The sequence below is a fragment of the Copidosoma floridanum genome, unplaced genomic scaffold (assembly GCF_036245765.1).
Source record: "Copidosoma floridanum isolate Cflo_tuat_1 unplaced genomic scaffold, Cflo_Japanese_pri ptg000005l, whole genome shotgun sequence".
NCBI lineage: Eukaryota > Metazoa > Arthropoda > Insecta > Hymenoptera > Encyrtidae > Copidosoma > Copidosoma floridanum.
The window spans coordinates 2,512,847-2,531,056 of record NW_028321882.1 but is presented as its reverse complement, the minus strand read 5'-3'; the positions used below and the strand labels follow the sequence as shown (position 1 = coordinate 2,531,056).

At 33.5% G+C, this 18,210-nt stretch overlaps 1 protein-coding gene across 7 annotated transcripts in view; it reads left to right on the top strand.

Annotated features, from left to right (window-relative positions):
• The window catches only part of PIP5K59B (Phosphatidylinositol 4-phosphate 5-kinase 59B), a 712,665-nt gene that overhangs the window by 364,910 nt on the left and 329,545 nt on the right, over positions 1-18,210 (top strand). For all 7 annotated transcript variants that reach the window (XM_089598110.1, XM_089598109.1, XM_089598112.1 and 4 more), the window contains one exon: positions 4,552-4,629. In XM_089598110.1, coding sequence (XP_089454236.1) covers positions 4,552-4,629 — 78 coding nt within the window. The remainder of the gene's footprint in view (positions 1-4,551; positions 4,630-18,210) is intronic.

The window sequence follows — 18,210 nt, the reverse complement described above, 5'->3', positions numbered from 1 at the left end:
TTTGCCCAACCTGACTCGAACTCTTCTGCAGGATGACGTTGTGCCGTATTGTTTTGTTTATAGTTATTATCGTCATGACTTGCATTGCATCGCTTGTATTACGAGTAACGCTATTGTTCCTCATTACTTGTTTGCTTTGAGCTACTGGGATTCGCGTTTGTGTTTGACGCAGTGTAGCCTCTTCGCAAGTATATCTTACTGGTGGACGACTTGATTGTGTAAATGTAGGTAATGTTCGATTCATATAGTGTTGTACTGACTGTGTAGCTGCTTCTCTTGTGATATCGTTTAGGTTTGCGTAATGTTTAACTTGCGCTTTGTCGCTAGGTTGACCAGTGAATGGTCGATCCATGTTAGTCGTAATATTTTCGTGCTTAGCGTGGAAAGTTAATTTTTCAAATAAGAGGGGTCTGGTGTAACTCTGTATGGGGTGGTGCATCAATTTCGTTATCACTTACGTCCTGCCTATGGGATAAAAGTCCGCGTCTTATGTTTGGCGTTAATTTTCTTAGCATTTTTATCATGAAAAGTTTATGTTGTCATCTGGCTTTCCGACACTATAGCCATGCTTCTGGGTCACCTTTTAGGTTGATTCGTGTCACCTCGTCGTCTGTGTTATTCGGTTCTACTTTGTGCACATTTGTGCACCTCTCGACTTCCTGTACTACTCCTCCCAGTGTATCGTTTCTTTCTAAGTCACTGAGAATGTTGACCTCTTGTTTTTTCTGCAATTTTTCTTGTGTGTTCGTATATTTTTTTTTGTTTAATCATAAGACGCTTTCGTTGTTGTGAATTTTGTGTTAGCCTAATAGATATGCGCACTTCCAACAAGCGTTAGTTAATAGCCTTCTTCCCGTTTTTGCTTTTGGTTAACTATTCCTTTTATTTATTAATTAATTTTTAAAAATTTTGTATGGGGTGTTTTTCGCTTGTATATTGGGCATATGTTTGTGCATGCAATTATGTGTTACAACCAATGTCTTTAAATTTTTCGATTTAGTGATAATATCAACATGTAAAACCATCTCTTTGGGCGTGTGTTTCTCTCAGGGGTTATAAGTATAGTATATAGGAACAATGAAATTTTACTTACCAGATTCCTGTCATGATGGCAAGTATAATGATGATCTTGTGTATATCTATGCGTTGCCCTTTGATCCTCCTGTGAGTTGAACTGTCTTCGCTTTTCTCCGTTGTTTCCTTCTTTGGAGTGATGTATCCCCAGTCCCGTCTGTGGTGCTGTCTGGGCTCGGCGTACTGTGTTTGCTTTTTATCCGTATTTCCCTGGCTTTAGTAATTGGTAGTTGCCTCTAGTATTCTGGTAGTTTGATATGCAATTTCTTCTCTTATTGCTGTACTGGTCTTGTAGTAGTGTTGATAAATTTTTCGATTATTTCTCCCTCTCTTCTTCCGCTTCTCTAGATTTCTTTTGTTGTGACGGGTGGATTACTGGACCACTGAATTTGGCGTTTGGCACGTTTGACAGTTTCTTTTTCACTTTGCGATAACCGATATTTTTTTTGTCTTTATTTTGTTACGTTGATTAATAAAAAAAATATTTTTTTTTCGCGAGACTAAGCAATTTTCACGCAGGTTGAATTGTAGCAAGAGTGTTGCTGCCCTGTTGGCTGCGTCTATTTTGACGAAGTCAACTAATTTTTTACTTATAAATTTACGAGGGATTGCGGCACAAAAAAACTACTCAATTGACAAATAACTAATGAAAACCTACCTAAAAAAAACAACTTTGCTGAACTTATCTGAACGAAGGATGAGAATGAAATGGGTGAAATAAATTTAAAATGCACTGATTATGAGCCACGAACGAAGATATATTTTGTGGCTCAAGGGAGAAACTCCGAAGAGAAAAATCCAAAAGAAGAAGAATTAACGAAAATACAAACGAGAGAGGTTAAACTACAAATTTTGAGATAAATTTCCTGTAATAAAGAGTGTGTACTTGTGTATTGTGTGTAGGACGAATATAATACTCAACTATGCCAGATACTCGAGATCGCAGTTGACACCTGTACACCGCTCTGTATAGATAGATAGTTTGGAACCAACCCGACGCGCCCACCCAAAGTAGTCGTAAGACCCCCCTTCTCTTGTAATTCTTCCACCCGCTGCAGTCGTCAGGACCCGTCCATCCCTTACACCTTATCTGAAAAGCCAGGAAAGAGAGAGAGAGAGAATGATGTTAGCAATTAAGAGAGGGGGAGAGACTTATGACTCGAGAATACTTAATAAGAGCAAAAGAGATAGAGATGTAGGTGCATGGTAGAGATATAGAGAAATGTCAAGCTAATGAGAGCACAAGGTGAGAGACATAATGAGATTTGGCGCGAGAGTGATTAAATGTACCGACTGAAACAAAAGGAGAAAAAGGATGAAGGTAAGAAAGAAATTGACTGGCGCTTGCATGTGTGAATATGTGATAAAATTTTGTGTAAACTCGGTGTGCTGGTGACAGAGCGTAACAAATTTTGTCCGTATCCCATTTCTGACACCAGCTGTTACATGGGTTTCTCAGTGCGGGAATAAATAAAAGCGCGACTCGTGGTTAACTTATACTTAATAAGGACTCTTTGTATTTGAGAGAAGTTGCGCGTGTATTCTAATCTCGCGGACCTGGTCCTTTTACTTTCGAATCTCTGGCTAATCCCCCTTCCTCTATTACTTCGCTCTTCTCCTTTTATCACTTCTCTTCTCTAGTCGCCTACCTTTTGAGCCTAGGCCAGCGGGGCGCACGAACATATAGTTATATGCTATCTGACGTAACTTTTTTAATTATATCCATGTGAGGCACGTTAGGCTAAAATGTTTATGGAAACAAACATGCATAGAAATTAAAGAAAGATCTGGGAACACAATGAAGAAATTTTAATTTTATGATCTTAAATTTAAGAAAAAATTCATATAACTCTATTTTGAATTTGAATATTAAACTTGGACCATAAACATTTATCTATCAAAAGTAATTTGACGTTGAGTGAAAATTTTTTAAACGAAAGGTAGTGAAATTATTTCATGGTACCAATACGATTCAAGATTAAACGATTTAGTGAGTGGTATATAAATTGGAAAACTGTTGATGTCCATTACTCAATTTTGACAATATTTAAAGCAAGAGGTGGTAAAAATATTACATGGTGCCAATACAGTTTTAGATTAGATGGGGGAGTAGGTTGGATATCGGTCTAGATGAGTTTGTTTTAGTATACGAAAGTTGATTAGTCGTTGAATAACAATGGGTAAAATTAAAGTACTGTTTTATTTATAATGAAATTTACCCATTAAATTTTCTTTTATTTTGTATGTGTATTAAGTTTTGTATTTATTAATTTTTTTACATTTTTAGCTTATATGCTGAGAAGTAATAAGACTTTCATTCTGATATGATGTTTATATCGTTGGAAAAGCTGAAAAAATATCTTGCTAATTAAAAGCTTGGGAAAAATTTCCAAATTTAAAAATAATTGTAACTTAGGGATCATTTATAGTGAGCAGTCGGAACTGTCACCGGCTGCCGATGACTGCAGCTAGCATCAGCAAGCATCACCCAATCATAGAAAGCAGCAGCTGGTGGCATGGAGCAGTAGCTAGCCGCAGCTTTATGTATATTTTTTTATAGAACTGACCTATGGATAAACTATAGACTGAGCCCCTGCTGGCTGCCGTTAGCCGCTGTCTCGTGTCTCCTGTGAGCCAGCGATGGCCAGTAACAGCTCTGACTGCTCACTATAAACGATCCCTTCGTAAATAGTTGAACATACAGTAATCAGTAGTAAAAAATTAACATTTACCTGTATTTTTAAAATACAACGAAAAGTTAAGACTGTGTACTCCTTAAATAACTTTTCTGTATCATCGTAAGTGTTATCAGATCACTCAATGATAGGTCAATAACTAAACTGTTGTACTTGTACAACACAAAGACACGTTTTGATCCAGTTAAGTAGACAATTTTGTCAAGAATATCAAACATTTAAATATTCCGAGACATTTCATTTTTAATCACAAAACTAAAGGATTGAAAAGACGATAATTATAAATAAACAAATATGACCGAAGGTCAAGTAAACAATGTTTCTTTAAAAGTAAAAGATTGTTTTTTCAAATAATATTTAATTTGAAAAATAGCTTTATGTTACAAATAATAAAAAAAAAAAATTATTTTTAATAAAATTTCTAAGGAAATTACTATGGTCAGGGGTTCAGTATAGCATTATTCTCGAGTTTATGACATCCTTAAAAATCAAGCAATATTTATGAAATTACTAATATTACAAAAACTTTCTGCGTAGTTTTTTTTTAAGTACAATCAAAGTAATAAAATTTGGAATAAATATAAAGATTACTTTTCAGAAGATTTTTCTGATAGAAGAGATGAATAAAATTGTTTACTTATTAAGCCAAGCAACATTTTTAGTCGAAAAACAAGATTAGAATTTTACTTTAACTATGTCCTTAAATAATAGTCAGAAATATGTTACTTGTTGTGATTATATAGTAGGTTATATACACAGTGTACTTTCACTTATGTTCTAGCATTGAAGAACTCACCGTCTAAGAGAAAAAGTATTTCAAAACCAGTTAAGCAGATAGAAGGAGATTTTAATTCAACAGGTAAGACAACAAATATTTACTATTAAAACAAAAATACAAATGAAGTCAGGATGGCTTGTAAGTCTAAAGTTTATAAATAACATAGCTCTACAAAAATGTACCAGTTATTGCATTACACGATCTTTACATACTTTAAGCTGCTATATTCGAATCTGGCCAAAATATTAACTTTTCACCCTACAGTTACTCGCCAAAAACAAAAAATCTTTGGATTCTACAACACTAGTAACATTTAAGTAAAAATTTATTATCACATAATAACATTACATATGGTACAGAAAGACTTATAAAAGTCTGAATTTCAAATGCATAACTCAAAGCACTCATTTTGGATTAATTTTCAAAGTATTTAACATCCGTCCGAAAGTAATTGATATCTTATTTGGATTGCAGCTTACTCTATATGATTTAAGTCAAGTACTCTTTTGTTCTTTATTCTAGCAGCAAAATATTGCATAACAAGAATCGCAAATACTTTTGGTTATTAAATCAGTCTTAAAGGTCTATTTCTAATGATAGATACAGTGTTACATAATCACTCATTAAATGGTTATATACCTTAATTGAATAAACTATGAATGTAATACATGAATTATTATTTACTGTATTAGAAGTCTGAAATCCATGATGTTTTTTCTCTGTATCCGTTTACATCGTGCTTTAAGGTGTAGTTCAAACGGTTTTGGCTCAAGTTCCATGAACCACAAATTCATTTGAATCTAGTTAAAATTTTGGATTGTATTAAGTTGCTTAGTCATCACCACTTAGCACCTACACCATTGATTTATTTAAATATCGTTTTGATTTTTAATTTAAGCGGGTTAAGTGTCTTTTATAAGTTTCTTTTGTTCACAAATTATTTGTTAATTTCACGATGAATAAATATTTCAACAATTTTTTTATTTTTTTTCGGAATAAAAAAATTTTTCAAACATTTTTTTTGTGTTTTATGAATACGTGAATTAATTTGTAATGCGTTTTATCCTTTCACAATTTTTTTCATTCGTGACAAAGGTAATTTATTGAATTAGGGACGTTCATCATAGTAAGTGGGATGAGATTTGGAAGAGGTGAAAGAAGATTGCAAATACGCAGCAATGCTGGCAATTATTTTGTCACATAGATGTACTTACTCAACGCTTTCACGCATACTTGACCCCTTTTTTGCTTATTTTGTTCAAAAAATTACCTATAAATTTATGTGAATATTTAACAGGTTTACCTAAAAGTAACTTTTTATACAAGGAAATAGAAAGATTTCTATACATTATATAAAAGCAAGCTAACGTGGATTCTTCCACGAAGATACATAACGATTTTTAAAAATTAATGTTCGTATTTGCCAGACAAGTGCCATCGTCTTCAGAGCTATTTTGTGGCACCAGGAATCTGTAAAACAGGGCCTGAGGGACGTCAGGTAGCTGCAATGCGATGACGCTTACTTGGCGGATTCTATTTTTTCTACCGAAGGAGGGCGCACCAGACTTTAAAAAATGTCCTAGGTAGGAAAATTACCATTTAAAAGGGTAGAGTTAAATTATCTGACTTTTTTATGGGTATTTTTATGCTATTTCAAATTTACGTCCGATGTATAAACAATTTTTGTCGAAAAAACCTACATGTGATAAACGGCTGGATAAGACATTCACTATCATGTAATACTACGCTATTAAAGAGAGTGGTACTACAGAATTTTTTTTTGAACCTATTAGATAAAAATATATTTTAGGTACTCAATATGGACCATGAATGAGTGCGTTGGTTTATGTGACTTTAACAATAATTGCATTGCCTTCATACACAATATCGCTTCGTAGAAAGTATTTTTATATCCACAAATTATCTGCCACATAACTTTATAGAAGTATAACTGTATACTTGGGTATCCAAGCACCCACTGTCCACTGGTTAAAGCTTTTAAAATACATTACCAAAAAAGTTTTTTGACACCTGCTTTAAATTCGTTGTCAAGAAAATAGTTCAATGTTTATTTTGAAATCCTTATTTTATAATATTATTTATACTTAATTGAAATTGTTAAAATTAAAAAATTTGCAATGGAATTAAACTTACACACATAGAAGATCACTACTCCAAACCACCTCGTCTCACGCCACCAAAGCACTTATCTCTATGAAATAAACTTTAATGTTTGTTAATTTTTTTTCTTTATTCTTCAGCTAATTTTTTTTTTTTTTTTTAGTAAGAAATAAACAGTTTATTCAAGACTTCAATCAGTGATTTCCAGCACGCGAGCTTGATACCCTACTTTCTCTGCCACGAACGATCCTGATATTCAAAAATCTCTTACTTTTCGTTCTACTGTGATCTATACCTTACTTCAACTATAAACATTTATGAACTATTTGTTAATTAAATTGATTTAATCTTTAATAATATGCTACCGTTAAGAGTATTATTTTATTCATTACAAATTATTTATTAAAATAATTACTTCTCATTAAATTCAATCGTTTTACATAAATTGGATTTTCAAATGTCGCGTGCAGCTTTGATTTCAAAACTTTGCGCCTAATAGTAACACCTACCGCCCGCTAGGTGGCAACTACTAGCTTCTACCAAACATCGCAAATAAAAAGTTAGCTTACAGTATGTGAGAAGGGCTGCGCGACGTCATACAAGCATCCTTCCGGATCACACGATCTAGGCCAAAGCTAGGTTCTCGCTCACTTGACGAGACCTACGCTATGGCAGTGGCTAGAGTACCAATTAATTTGTATAAAATACCTATGTTTAATACCACGTTAAACCTAGTGTTTTGACTTTTATTTTTTCCACTCTTGCCTGTCCAGCTACAGTGAGAATCTGTCCAATATACTGACAACTAGCATTCCTTAACTGCTTTTAGTCTCTACCCTACCGCCCTCAAGTGGCAACAGCTCCAGTGGTGAAAAGGGATTCGAGCGACAGTACACTACATCTTTACATCTACAGTCACAAGCATAGAGTGCTTACTACAGCTCGATCCTGACTGCCAAACTACACATCAGCAACACTAGCTCCAGCGGTAACAACGGAATCCAACAGAAGCACTGCCTCACTACGCCTAGAGTCTCCATCCAGGTTTCTCTCCGTGGATTCATCTCTACGGCCAACTTGACTCCCTGGGAGAGGATTCTTGTCCACTCTGACTCTCTTTCGTTGTTCTAAGCCGCCCATCACAATAGGCCGCATATAAAAATTTGGCGCTCGACGTGGAGCGATGTGCACCACCTTTCCACGCATAGAGTTTCTAACACAGGGTGCTTATTGCTGCTCAATCTCGACCGCTGATCAATGTCCTCGAAGACGACTCCAGCCACCCTCAACTCTCCCGCTCGGTTCAAAGCCGCCTACCCCCCAAAAGGCCGCTCATAACAAATATTTGTTACAAAATCATTTAATCGTTAATAATATTTGTTACAAAATCATTTATTCAGTTAAATAATTTTTTTTCAATTTTACAAATTTTTATCTTAGTCACAGCTATTCTACACATTAATAAATGTTTATTGAATTTTTAAAATGTTCTTAACTCTCATTTTTTGTAACTATTTTTTTATTTATGAAAGTTTTATGAATAAATTTTAACATTTCCATTGCTTCATTTTATTGAAAATTTTTTTCATTCGTTAAGAAAGAGAAATTTGGATAATACCTTTACTGGTATGTTATACAATATTATTTAAGATAAAGCGGTATGACAGGATGTTAACTTTTTAGATTAAAATCAAAGGTACACATATTTCTTACCCAATTCCAAGCCAATCGTATAATTTCTGGAATGTAATTGGAATAAATCTAATAACGAGGTTAATTGATGTGCAGAGTTAACGTGAACCGTTTTCACTCATCTTTATTTTTTAATTTACAGTCATTAAGTAAGCTTACAATATCATTGTTTTGGTATTAAATTTTATTGACAAAATCATAATTATCCAGCTTACAAAATATAAAACTAAATAATTGCATGTTATACAAACTGATTTTCTAATATTTTCTAAGCTTTCTTTTCAAAAAACTATTGTGGGTGTCGTACATTTGACTAGTTGTTAAAATAAGTGTGTCATCGTATGTGAGAGATACGAGTGTGATGTTCAAGATGTTATAAAAAAGCAGTTGTTTTCGAATAATTTAATTATCCTATTACAGCAGGTACTTATATTCTAGCCAGCCTAGCAGCACGTCATACCATGGCTATACTCTATACCTATCTAATTTAAGTTATTACGTATCCAATTATAGTGTACATACTTATTTTAACAATAATTGCACTACCTTGATACACAATATCGTTTCAAAGAATGCTTATTTATATTCATCCATTGTCTGCCATACAATTATCATAAAAGTATCATTTCATACTTGCGTACCCAAACACCCACTGTCTAGTGGTTTTTATTGTAATTTCTAAAATAATTTTTTTCAGAAAATAACTTAAATGAATTATAAAATAAGAATTATAAATTATAACTTCGATCAGATTAAGAAAACGCCTATAACCAGTGACCCCTTAGGGGACAGCTGGCAGAGAGTTAATAAATACGTACAAAAATTAAATCAAGATTCACTGCCTTTTTATTATTTTGTGTCCGTTTAAGTAGGTTTTAATTTAATTGTCAGTGTTTATTTTATAAGAAAACTGTAATTAAGGGTAGTACTAATCGAACACATTTAAAACATCATCAATTGATTTTTTTTTTAAATAGTAATGCGTCGTTCACAACAAGAATAACAGGTCAAAAATAAATTATGCTCATTTTTTAAAATGAAATGACAATCACTTTCCATGTCATTCATTAGAAGGTCTTCGAAAAGAGAGAATAGAAGATCCCATGAGAGTGCCGAAAGTTTCTTGGTAAAATTTATTATCGGAAACGAAAAAAGTGTTGTTAAATGAAAAATTTATACATTTAAAAACTATATCAATAGAAATTGAACATTTATTCGTTAGACTTAAAGTTTTTCTGTCAATACTCATTAACATTAATTCTAATAAAATGTTGGTGAACAACGAAATAACATCTAGTGACATTCAATTGTCTTCAGCAGGAAGTTATATACTTCGTCATTTTTTCTTCGGTTCAAAACTATTATTTACGTATAGTTTTGGGATACAAGCAGCACTGTTGAGTTCGTTGTTGATTTTTTTTGCATCACAATGTGTGAGACTTTTTATGAGAAAACAATCATACTCAAGGTAATATTGACCTAATGAGTTTTTGTTAATCCGTAAAATTTGGCCGTTTACATCGAATTTCATGAAAATGATATGAATAAATATAAACACGAATTTTTTCTCAAGAAAGTATTTATCTCTTTACTGCAACAGTTTAAAAGTCCTAAAGGAGTTTAATGTACTTCACTTCCCTCACTTACTTTTGATTTACTGTCTATGTAACCGTAATAACTGGCATCGTGTACTTTCAGTTCATAATTTGCTTTTCGACAAGTAAGCCAGCATAATCACGGAACGTTTATATTCAGACCGTATCTCAGTTTGAAAGAGCGCCACTACTGGCAATAATTAGAACTTTACTGGGTATTTAAGTTAACTTGATTGGCTGATGGACAATTTGATAAGACTCAAAGAGTAGACCTGGCACTCAGTTCTACTGTTTACTCTATAATGATCAATAATAAGCAGTTAAGGGAAATTCCATTTAGCCTATAGAATCAGATACTTAGTTAGGTTGGATTATTTTAGGTCTAATAAAATCCACAAAAAATGTCAGATACAAGTTTGCGCACTCCTTAAAGGGGTTAGAAGATAACAGAATACAAAATATCTTAAAACGATTTTGGCAAGTTGAAGGAAGATTTACTATATCCTTGCCCCGTTGACCTAAAAATAATAAATGGGAGCAACGTATTTCTCGATCTCGATCATAATTCTCGAGACTCCTTAAATTGATACATTATTAGCTATACTTTCAGGGCTCAGCCAGCAAACACAATTACAAGAAATTCCTTTAAAGCTGGTTAAGCTATGCTTAGAACGCTGGAGATAATATTAGGTAAAGATCATGAATTTTGTGTATTAAATACTTTATTTATTGAAGGATAAATAGGTTCAGATCGTCTGAAAAAAGGCTCGTTTAAAAAAATTCAATGTTTTTTCACCTACCCATGACGTTGTTAAGACGTCAAATAGTGCTACCAAGCTAAGTATGGTATTAAACGGTGCTTGTCAGTTTTCTGTGTGCCCGTTTAACCCACTTTTAACAAATATTTATACCTTTGAATCAATAGACTGCTAAATTTGGCTAATCATATTTTCAATTAAAGAACTTAGTGTTATTCATTCACCAGTGACATTGCCAAAATATTCAGACGAGTAGCTGTACATGCCAATGATTAACCTTATTAGGCTATTTTATGGGATGACATTTTGTGTAAGCCTATAAACATTTACTTGTTGACTACTACAACGTACGCTCTAGCTAGTTTACCCTATTTGGCTTTTGGAGTCCTGCATCAGTTAGCTTTAGATCGCAGAAGGGTGAGGATCTAAAGCTCTGTTAAAATGCAAATGCATAGGTAATACATGTCAGGAGAATATAATTTACCAGAAAGTATCTAATATAGAAACAAGCTATTAAGTTTGACCGAAGCCAGATGTTTCCTTCTTTGAAACTAGAGCGTATGTTTTCCAAAGAACTTAGAGGATTTGTCACACTCGTTAATATGTGGTTTATTTGTTAAGTTTAATGATTTGACGGTATCAAAATGTGTTTTAGAACTTAGTTTAAATTCATTTCAATATTATTTTCAATCTAGGGTATCAAGTCTCTTGTTGACAAAGGGATATACTGATCGAAAACTTTTCTCGGAAATATCAAAGCTCTATGATCCCTTAGGTTTGTCAGCCCCTACAGATATTGTAGCCAAAACCATGACGCGATGTTTATGGCTCTTTGAATTGTGCTAAGAAAAACTTATTCATGTGTCAATGACTCAAGATTGGATCACCTCGTATAAGAAGCTTTCTGTTTTAAATAAAATTAGGGTTCCTTGGTTTGTTTGATAAAATGGTTTCTCATTGAGATAACTAAGTGGGGATAGTGCTGTCTTGCCAACGCTTCTAAAACAGCATATGGCTGTCCTGAATTCTTGGGTGGTAATTAAGAGGGATGAAGTTACCGTTTCTTTGCTTCAAGCCTAATCGAAGGTTGCACCAATATAAACTTAAAGTACCCTTGGACTTTAGCTATAAGGTGCTGACTTTTTTGTAAAATTAGTAAGCCATTTTTTGAGCAATAAAATTTGCTTCTATTATTCAATTTATAAATTGTTAGACTCAAAACATGTGCTATACTGGCTACGAGACGTCTCTTTACGTTATCCTATTTTTGGGGTGAATCGCTGTTGGAATAAACTCACTTTAGTTCCTTTCGCTCAATGGAATCACATATCAACAAAACTCAACTTAACTAATTTAGCGTCTCGAGACATGGATAGTAAGCTGTTTGTTTCACTGGAGTCCTACGTTAAGAGACCTCACTTCTAATATGAAAACGAACAAGTTTATCCCAAATTTAAATTTGACGATGAACTGATTTCTCAATTGTCAACACATGCTTGTATTTCAGTGCGATTCATGGAAAAAACTTCTCAAAACTCTTTGTCATTATATGTTAGGTATTCAAATTTAAAAAGACTTCTCGCAGTTTCTTCCTTTTTACTAGCAATGTTAATCAACTAAATCAATCATTTCTGCCTTTTAACGAATGACTGCGAGGTGTAATCATTACTCCAATCAACTTAGTGATTGTGAAATTAACTTTGTCAAGACGGCTGAGGAGTAAAAATCATGACATGTAGCTCTCAGAGAGGGATCCAAGCTTGCATGTCTGATAATGCGATTAGTAAAAAATTGGCATTTCCGCTCTCCTCATGCCACTCACTTTGGAATATTCCGAAAACAGTGATAAAGTCTGTCAAGTTTCACCTCAAACGCGTCATTGAAGAAATAATTCTTACATTCGTTAAGTTAAGCACGTTACTCTGCAAGATCAAAGCTTGTTTGAATTCTCGTCTGTCGACTCCATTATCGTTAGATAATACTGACTTGTTTCCTTCAACACCAGCTTGTAAGTACATCTTTTTTTGACGTTTCTTGAGTAAAAAGTATAAGACTTAGAAATAATTACCTAATGTGAGTTGATACGTCGTCACGTGTGTTATAATAATTTAAATAGCATTGCCTTAGCATCTTTTGTTGATTGTTTCACTAGGTGGTTTTTAAATTCTTCGAGTCAAATTTTTTTTGTCCACTGGATTTTATAAAATCTATTTACATGTTGCTTTTAGAATCATAGTAAGATTCTCATCTTAAATTTTAATTTAATGTAGAAATATTTTATACTAACTAATCATTATAATTCATCAATTTTATCTAAAAAATTTAGATTTGACTTATTCTAAATATAATTTATAAATTACATTCTCTAAGTTTCAGAACGGCAATTTTACATTTTGCCATGTAAAACACTTATTTTTCTAAGTATATGGTCCAACTATATTCAAAGTTTTTCTTTTAGAAATATGTATGGTCGAATAAACAGTTACAGCAAATTGTTCTAAAAAAAATTAACTGTTCTAAAGAAGAGCTGATTTTTTTGAGTAGTTCTTGGAATAAGTATTTAATTCCTTATGTGATTGTTGTATACTATTATTGTTTTAATTTCGTAAAAAATATAATTGTAAAAAATATAATTGAATTTTTTAAATCTTTTCTTGTTGATTTGCCAGTAGCATCTTAATTGAATAGTTATACGAATTGAAGATGTCACACTGGTACGTAGTTTAATAATAAAAAGTGATAATAATAATAATAGCAAATTATTTTATTTTACGAAATATTACTGCAGATTATAACACTGATAGTTAACCCGAAATATAAGTATACTTTCCTGTATATTTGGAACCATCAAATCTTGTGGTTCCCAATATACATGTAAGTATACTAATATTTTTAATAGTTACTTTTTTAAAGTATACTTAATGATTTGTGCATTCTCTTTTTTCCATTTATACCAGGAGACCATGCAATTGAACTTTTTTTTAGCAGAGAAATATTATTGAGCCACAAGGACGTTTGGATAAAATAATTCTTACTCACTGCGTTATAAAAACTTAAAGCAAATTAATGTTCACAATCATATAAAAATTTTTTTTAATTTATGATGTACAATACTTAAACGGAGTGTTAATAAACAAATACAAATAAATTTTAAATTAGTGTAACGATACACATACTAACTCCTTTTTGTATGTACTAAAAAACCTGAACTAATATTTTTTTGACTTGTGGGGGAAATTTTGACAAATAGTTATATTTATTTTGTCTGCATTTCAACAGGTAAAATATTTAATTTGTAGCAAACCAACCTTCATTATTACTTTCAATTTTTTTTATTTCATAAGAAAGAAAAATTGTTGTTGTTTGCTCGCATAATTTTATAAGTACGCTTAATTTACTTTTCATAAACGTTCGAGATATATTATAAGTAAGTTAGACAACAGGTATTCTGATTATATATATCTTACAATGATTGATGTTATGTTATACTGATAAATGATCCTACTGTTTTCAACGTCAACTTTTACCTGATAACAATTCTGTTAGTATTTTCAGATACTTGACTAGATATTGAGAGTACCTACAGAACCTAATATCATAAAAATACCAGGAAATTATTACTTATCTGAAGAGGCCGAAAAATTTCATAAGATTTCTTCGTGAGATTTGTATTTAGTGCTAACTTCTATATTTGTATATTCTAAGAGGGTGCTGGTATAATGTGCAAACTTCATGTGGCTGACTCTTCATGGCTATTCTTCCCGATTTATGTCAGAGCATGAGCAAGCTTGAGACTAAGGCTTTAATTTCTTTGTAATTGTCATTTAGTTTGTTCAAGATTATCATAATGGTTAAGGGTACAATATATACAGATAGTTAAAGTTGTCTGACTAAATATAAGAGTATAATTTGAATGTAAATTAAATTTTTTTATTCATCTGGGTGAGTAAGAGTGTTTTTTTCTAATTCACTTATTTTGTATTTCGTTGCGCTTTTGTGCCTTTGCCTTAAATTCTCTTGTTGTCCATGTTTGAGATTTTTTGCTGTAATGTGTTTTTTTTATGTGAAAATACACACCTACAAAAGTTGAAAAATAAACGATGACAAGAAGATTAAAACACGCAAGAAAAAAATTCAGAGTCAGGATTGTGGTAGGAGTTTCGATAAGGAGGGCACCTATCAAGAGGGCAGAGATAAGTCCGCCGAAAAAACAGCGTTGAGGTCAACCTTAGCTGTCAAGGAGATCAAGCAGGCTTTGGAGATGAAAAATGTAATGGTATACAAAATTCTAAAACATAGGGAGAAGAATGAAAGTAAGAAATTTTAATGTCACTAATGAAGTGTTATTTAAAATGGTAAAGAAATAAATGGATTTGTTTTGTGTTGTATTGATATTGCACTCCTTAATAGTCTGAGCAAATGAGTTACGATGATGGGCATACTAAGAGTTGGAATTTCCGAACTATTTGAATGATAGTATAAGAACAATGTTGGTAATTGACTAGGTTTGAGAGCTGGCACGTATTTTTTCTAGTATGAGATAGGCTTATATTGTGGTACGATTAAAGTTTCCAGGAATTCTTCAAGTCATACTCTTATTTGCGCGGTATGCTCAATAGTAAAACAGCGATTTCAGATTGGTGACCCTGAGAAAAAGTGTGACGGTAGTAGATTTTACATGTTACTCGTCCTTTGCCTCACCCTTGCCTTGCCGTCATGCGCTTTTTTAAAACTTTAAAAAGTGCTAAGACAGATGGTGCAAATAGTCATATTACTATAAACGACATGAAAACTGATATAACTTAACCTTATTTAGAGATACGGCAGCAGGGTGACTGGAAGGAGTTCCTTAAAATTAATCCTTAAAAGGTGCAAAAAGTAATTAAACTAATAATGACATGATAACTTATATAATTTTACTACATTTAGAGATGCTGCTGATGGAAGGCTAAACGGAGTTGTTTTAAATTCTAAAGGAGGCTTATTGAGTTATTCGATTAGTGGATTACAAAATTATAAGAGGGGGGGGTAAAGAGAGGTGGAGGGGAGGCTAAACCAAAGCTTCACCCAGTAAAAATATAGTTAAAACTGGTAGAATTTTACCTTATTTAGAAGGGGGCTGAGGGGAAGAGTGGTGAAGGAGGGGCTGAGGGAGGCTCATTAAAATTGAGTGGAGGGCTAAGAGGGGTTAAAGAGGGTTGGAGGAGGGCTAACTAAAAATTAAATCCAATAAAAATTACGTTAAAACTGTTAGAATGTTACCTCATTTAGAGGGGGGCCGAGGAAGCGTGGTGGAAACTGTGTGGAATGACCCTCCAAAATCACTGTATAATTTAAGAAGATATTTATCAAACTTAATAATTTTGGTGTATATTTCTTGATAATAATCTATTTAATAAAACGTAGATAAAGATGTAATACTTACTAAGTTCTGTTAAACATAGTGTGCCGTAGTATGCATAGTGTGCATATTTGGTGATAATCTCTTTAAAAAAATCTTAGGTTTTGTATTACTAGGTAAAACAGAACTTAGTTAGTATTACATTTTTATTTACGTTTCATTTGTGTATCTTACTAATATATAAAGCAAAGTCGCTAGAACCGTTGTAATCGCTGACTGCTAAAACTACTCAACCGATTTTGCAAAAATTTTGCACACTGATTCTTCATGATTCCGAGATGGTTTTTGCATAGTTTTTTCATCTTGTAAAAGTTAATAACAATGGCGATAAACAAGCTCAAGATTTTGCTAAAATGAGCTAGCTTAGCGCTTTAGTTCAGTAGGATCCACTAGGTGGCGTCGAGGTAAAATTGAAGCCACCCGCAACCAAAGATAGTGAAAAAAGGTTACAACATGCCCCATCGAGTAAACAAACATCGCAGTCGATCATCGACACTTCACCAAGAACAGAGGAGTCCATCGTGCAGCTAGGTATCCCAGCTACACTATATCCGCTATCCCGATGATACTTTTTTTTCATGGGCAAGCGAAATAAATTGGTTCTCACCCCAAATCCCCAAAATAAATGAGTGCCACGGAAAAAACAGGCGTTTGGAACGTCAACGTCTCCAATAGAATACCAGGAAACGTTTCTAGCCCGAGCACTACCTGCTTCAGCACATCACAGCTTTGTGGCCGTTCAACCATCGTACCTGGTACCATCAGAGAATTTTCTACTTTAAATGCGAGTCAGGAAAGACAGCCCTGAAGTGTACGAGCTGCCACAACGTCCACCTTAAGTGATCGTCCCAACGGCATATCTACAGAAAAGTTATTCTCCAGGCCCACTTTCCTGACTACCGATGAACGGTTGGTTATCTAAGGAATGACCTGAAGACGAGATATTCTTTGGTCAGCGGCTTACTTCCCTTCCTGTACGGTCTCCGTACACAGAGACTCAAAGCATAAGCGCCAAGCTACCTGCAGCTGGCTCTTCATCATCAAAAGAATAATAAGGAATAGCTGGAAGTTTTACCATCGGCCCTTTTCAGGGCCATTATAAGTGTGTACGTTTCCTACTTAACCAGCAATCTCATCAGTTCTTTCAAAGGCCACCTAAGTTTGAGTTACCTTGCCAACTAATACATTTTTACTACAATTTCCGGAGACGATTCGTCAACTCAAAGATTACGTAAAGCCGGCCACTATTAAACCAAGTAAGTTATTTACTGACAGATGTCAAGAACAGAGTTGTTCGTCTCAAGGCTGGAAACCCCTGTGGGGACGACCCTATATTACTCTCTCAACTCTAAGCATTAAACCAAGAATCACCGATCCCCTTCAAGGTCTGCGCTGGGAGAACCTAACAGCTATGAAGAAAAAATAATAAACGTGAGCCAACGGGACAGTTACCAACGGGCAAGCATTATGAACCAACCTTTCCACCTTAGATCACAAAAACAACTGAGTCTGAAAAAAAGTTGCTTTAGACACCATGTTTGATGTTATAACAGGAGACGTTGGGAAAGAGCTTTACAACTAGCCCCAAAGCTTCAAACCCTGAGTTATCCAGGTAGTCACGTTTGCTGGAAACTTCAGTCAAGAAAGAGTTTACTTAAGAAGCTAACCGGTCATCGGACGTTGAACTACCTTGCCAACAAATATATTACAACCTAATAAAGTTGAAAAAAATAGCTTTTAGGGCTCAGAAGAGTCTCAACTATGCCAAAAGTCATAAGACGTCGAATTAGAAGGGAAACTTCAAATGCATCTCATGAATACAATTTTAGGCGTCAAGAAAATGACGAAAAAATTTATTAAGTGAGAGATCAGCTTTCCACTATAACCTTTATAGTAATCTCTTGAATTTTTCAGATTTTAAAATAGCTTAAATATGTATTGTATTTTTGTTGCGATAAATAACGTAGAGATTAAGCTCCAAGACTTTGTTGCTCTAGTAATAAAATTGTGAGATAAGAGAAAAAAAATTTTCTGTGAGCATTGAATCCTTACAGCTCTAAAAAATAGCCCTGTTTGTAAATTGTATGGGAAAACT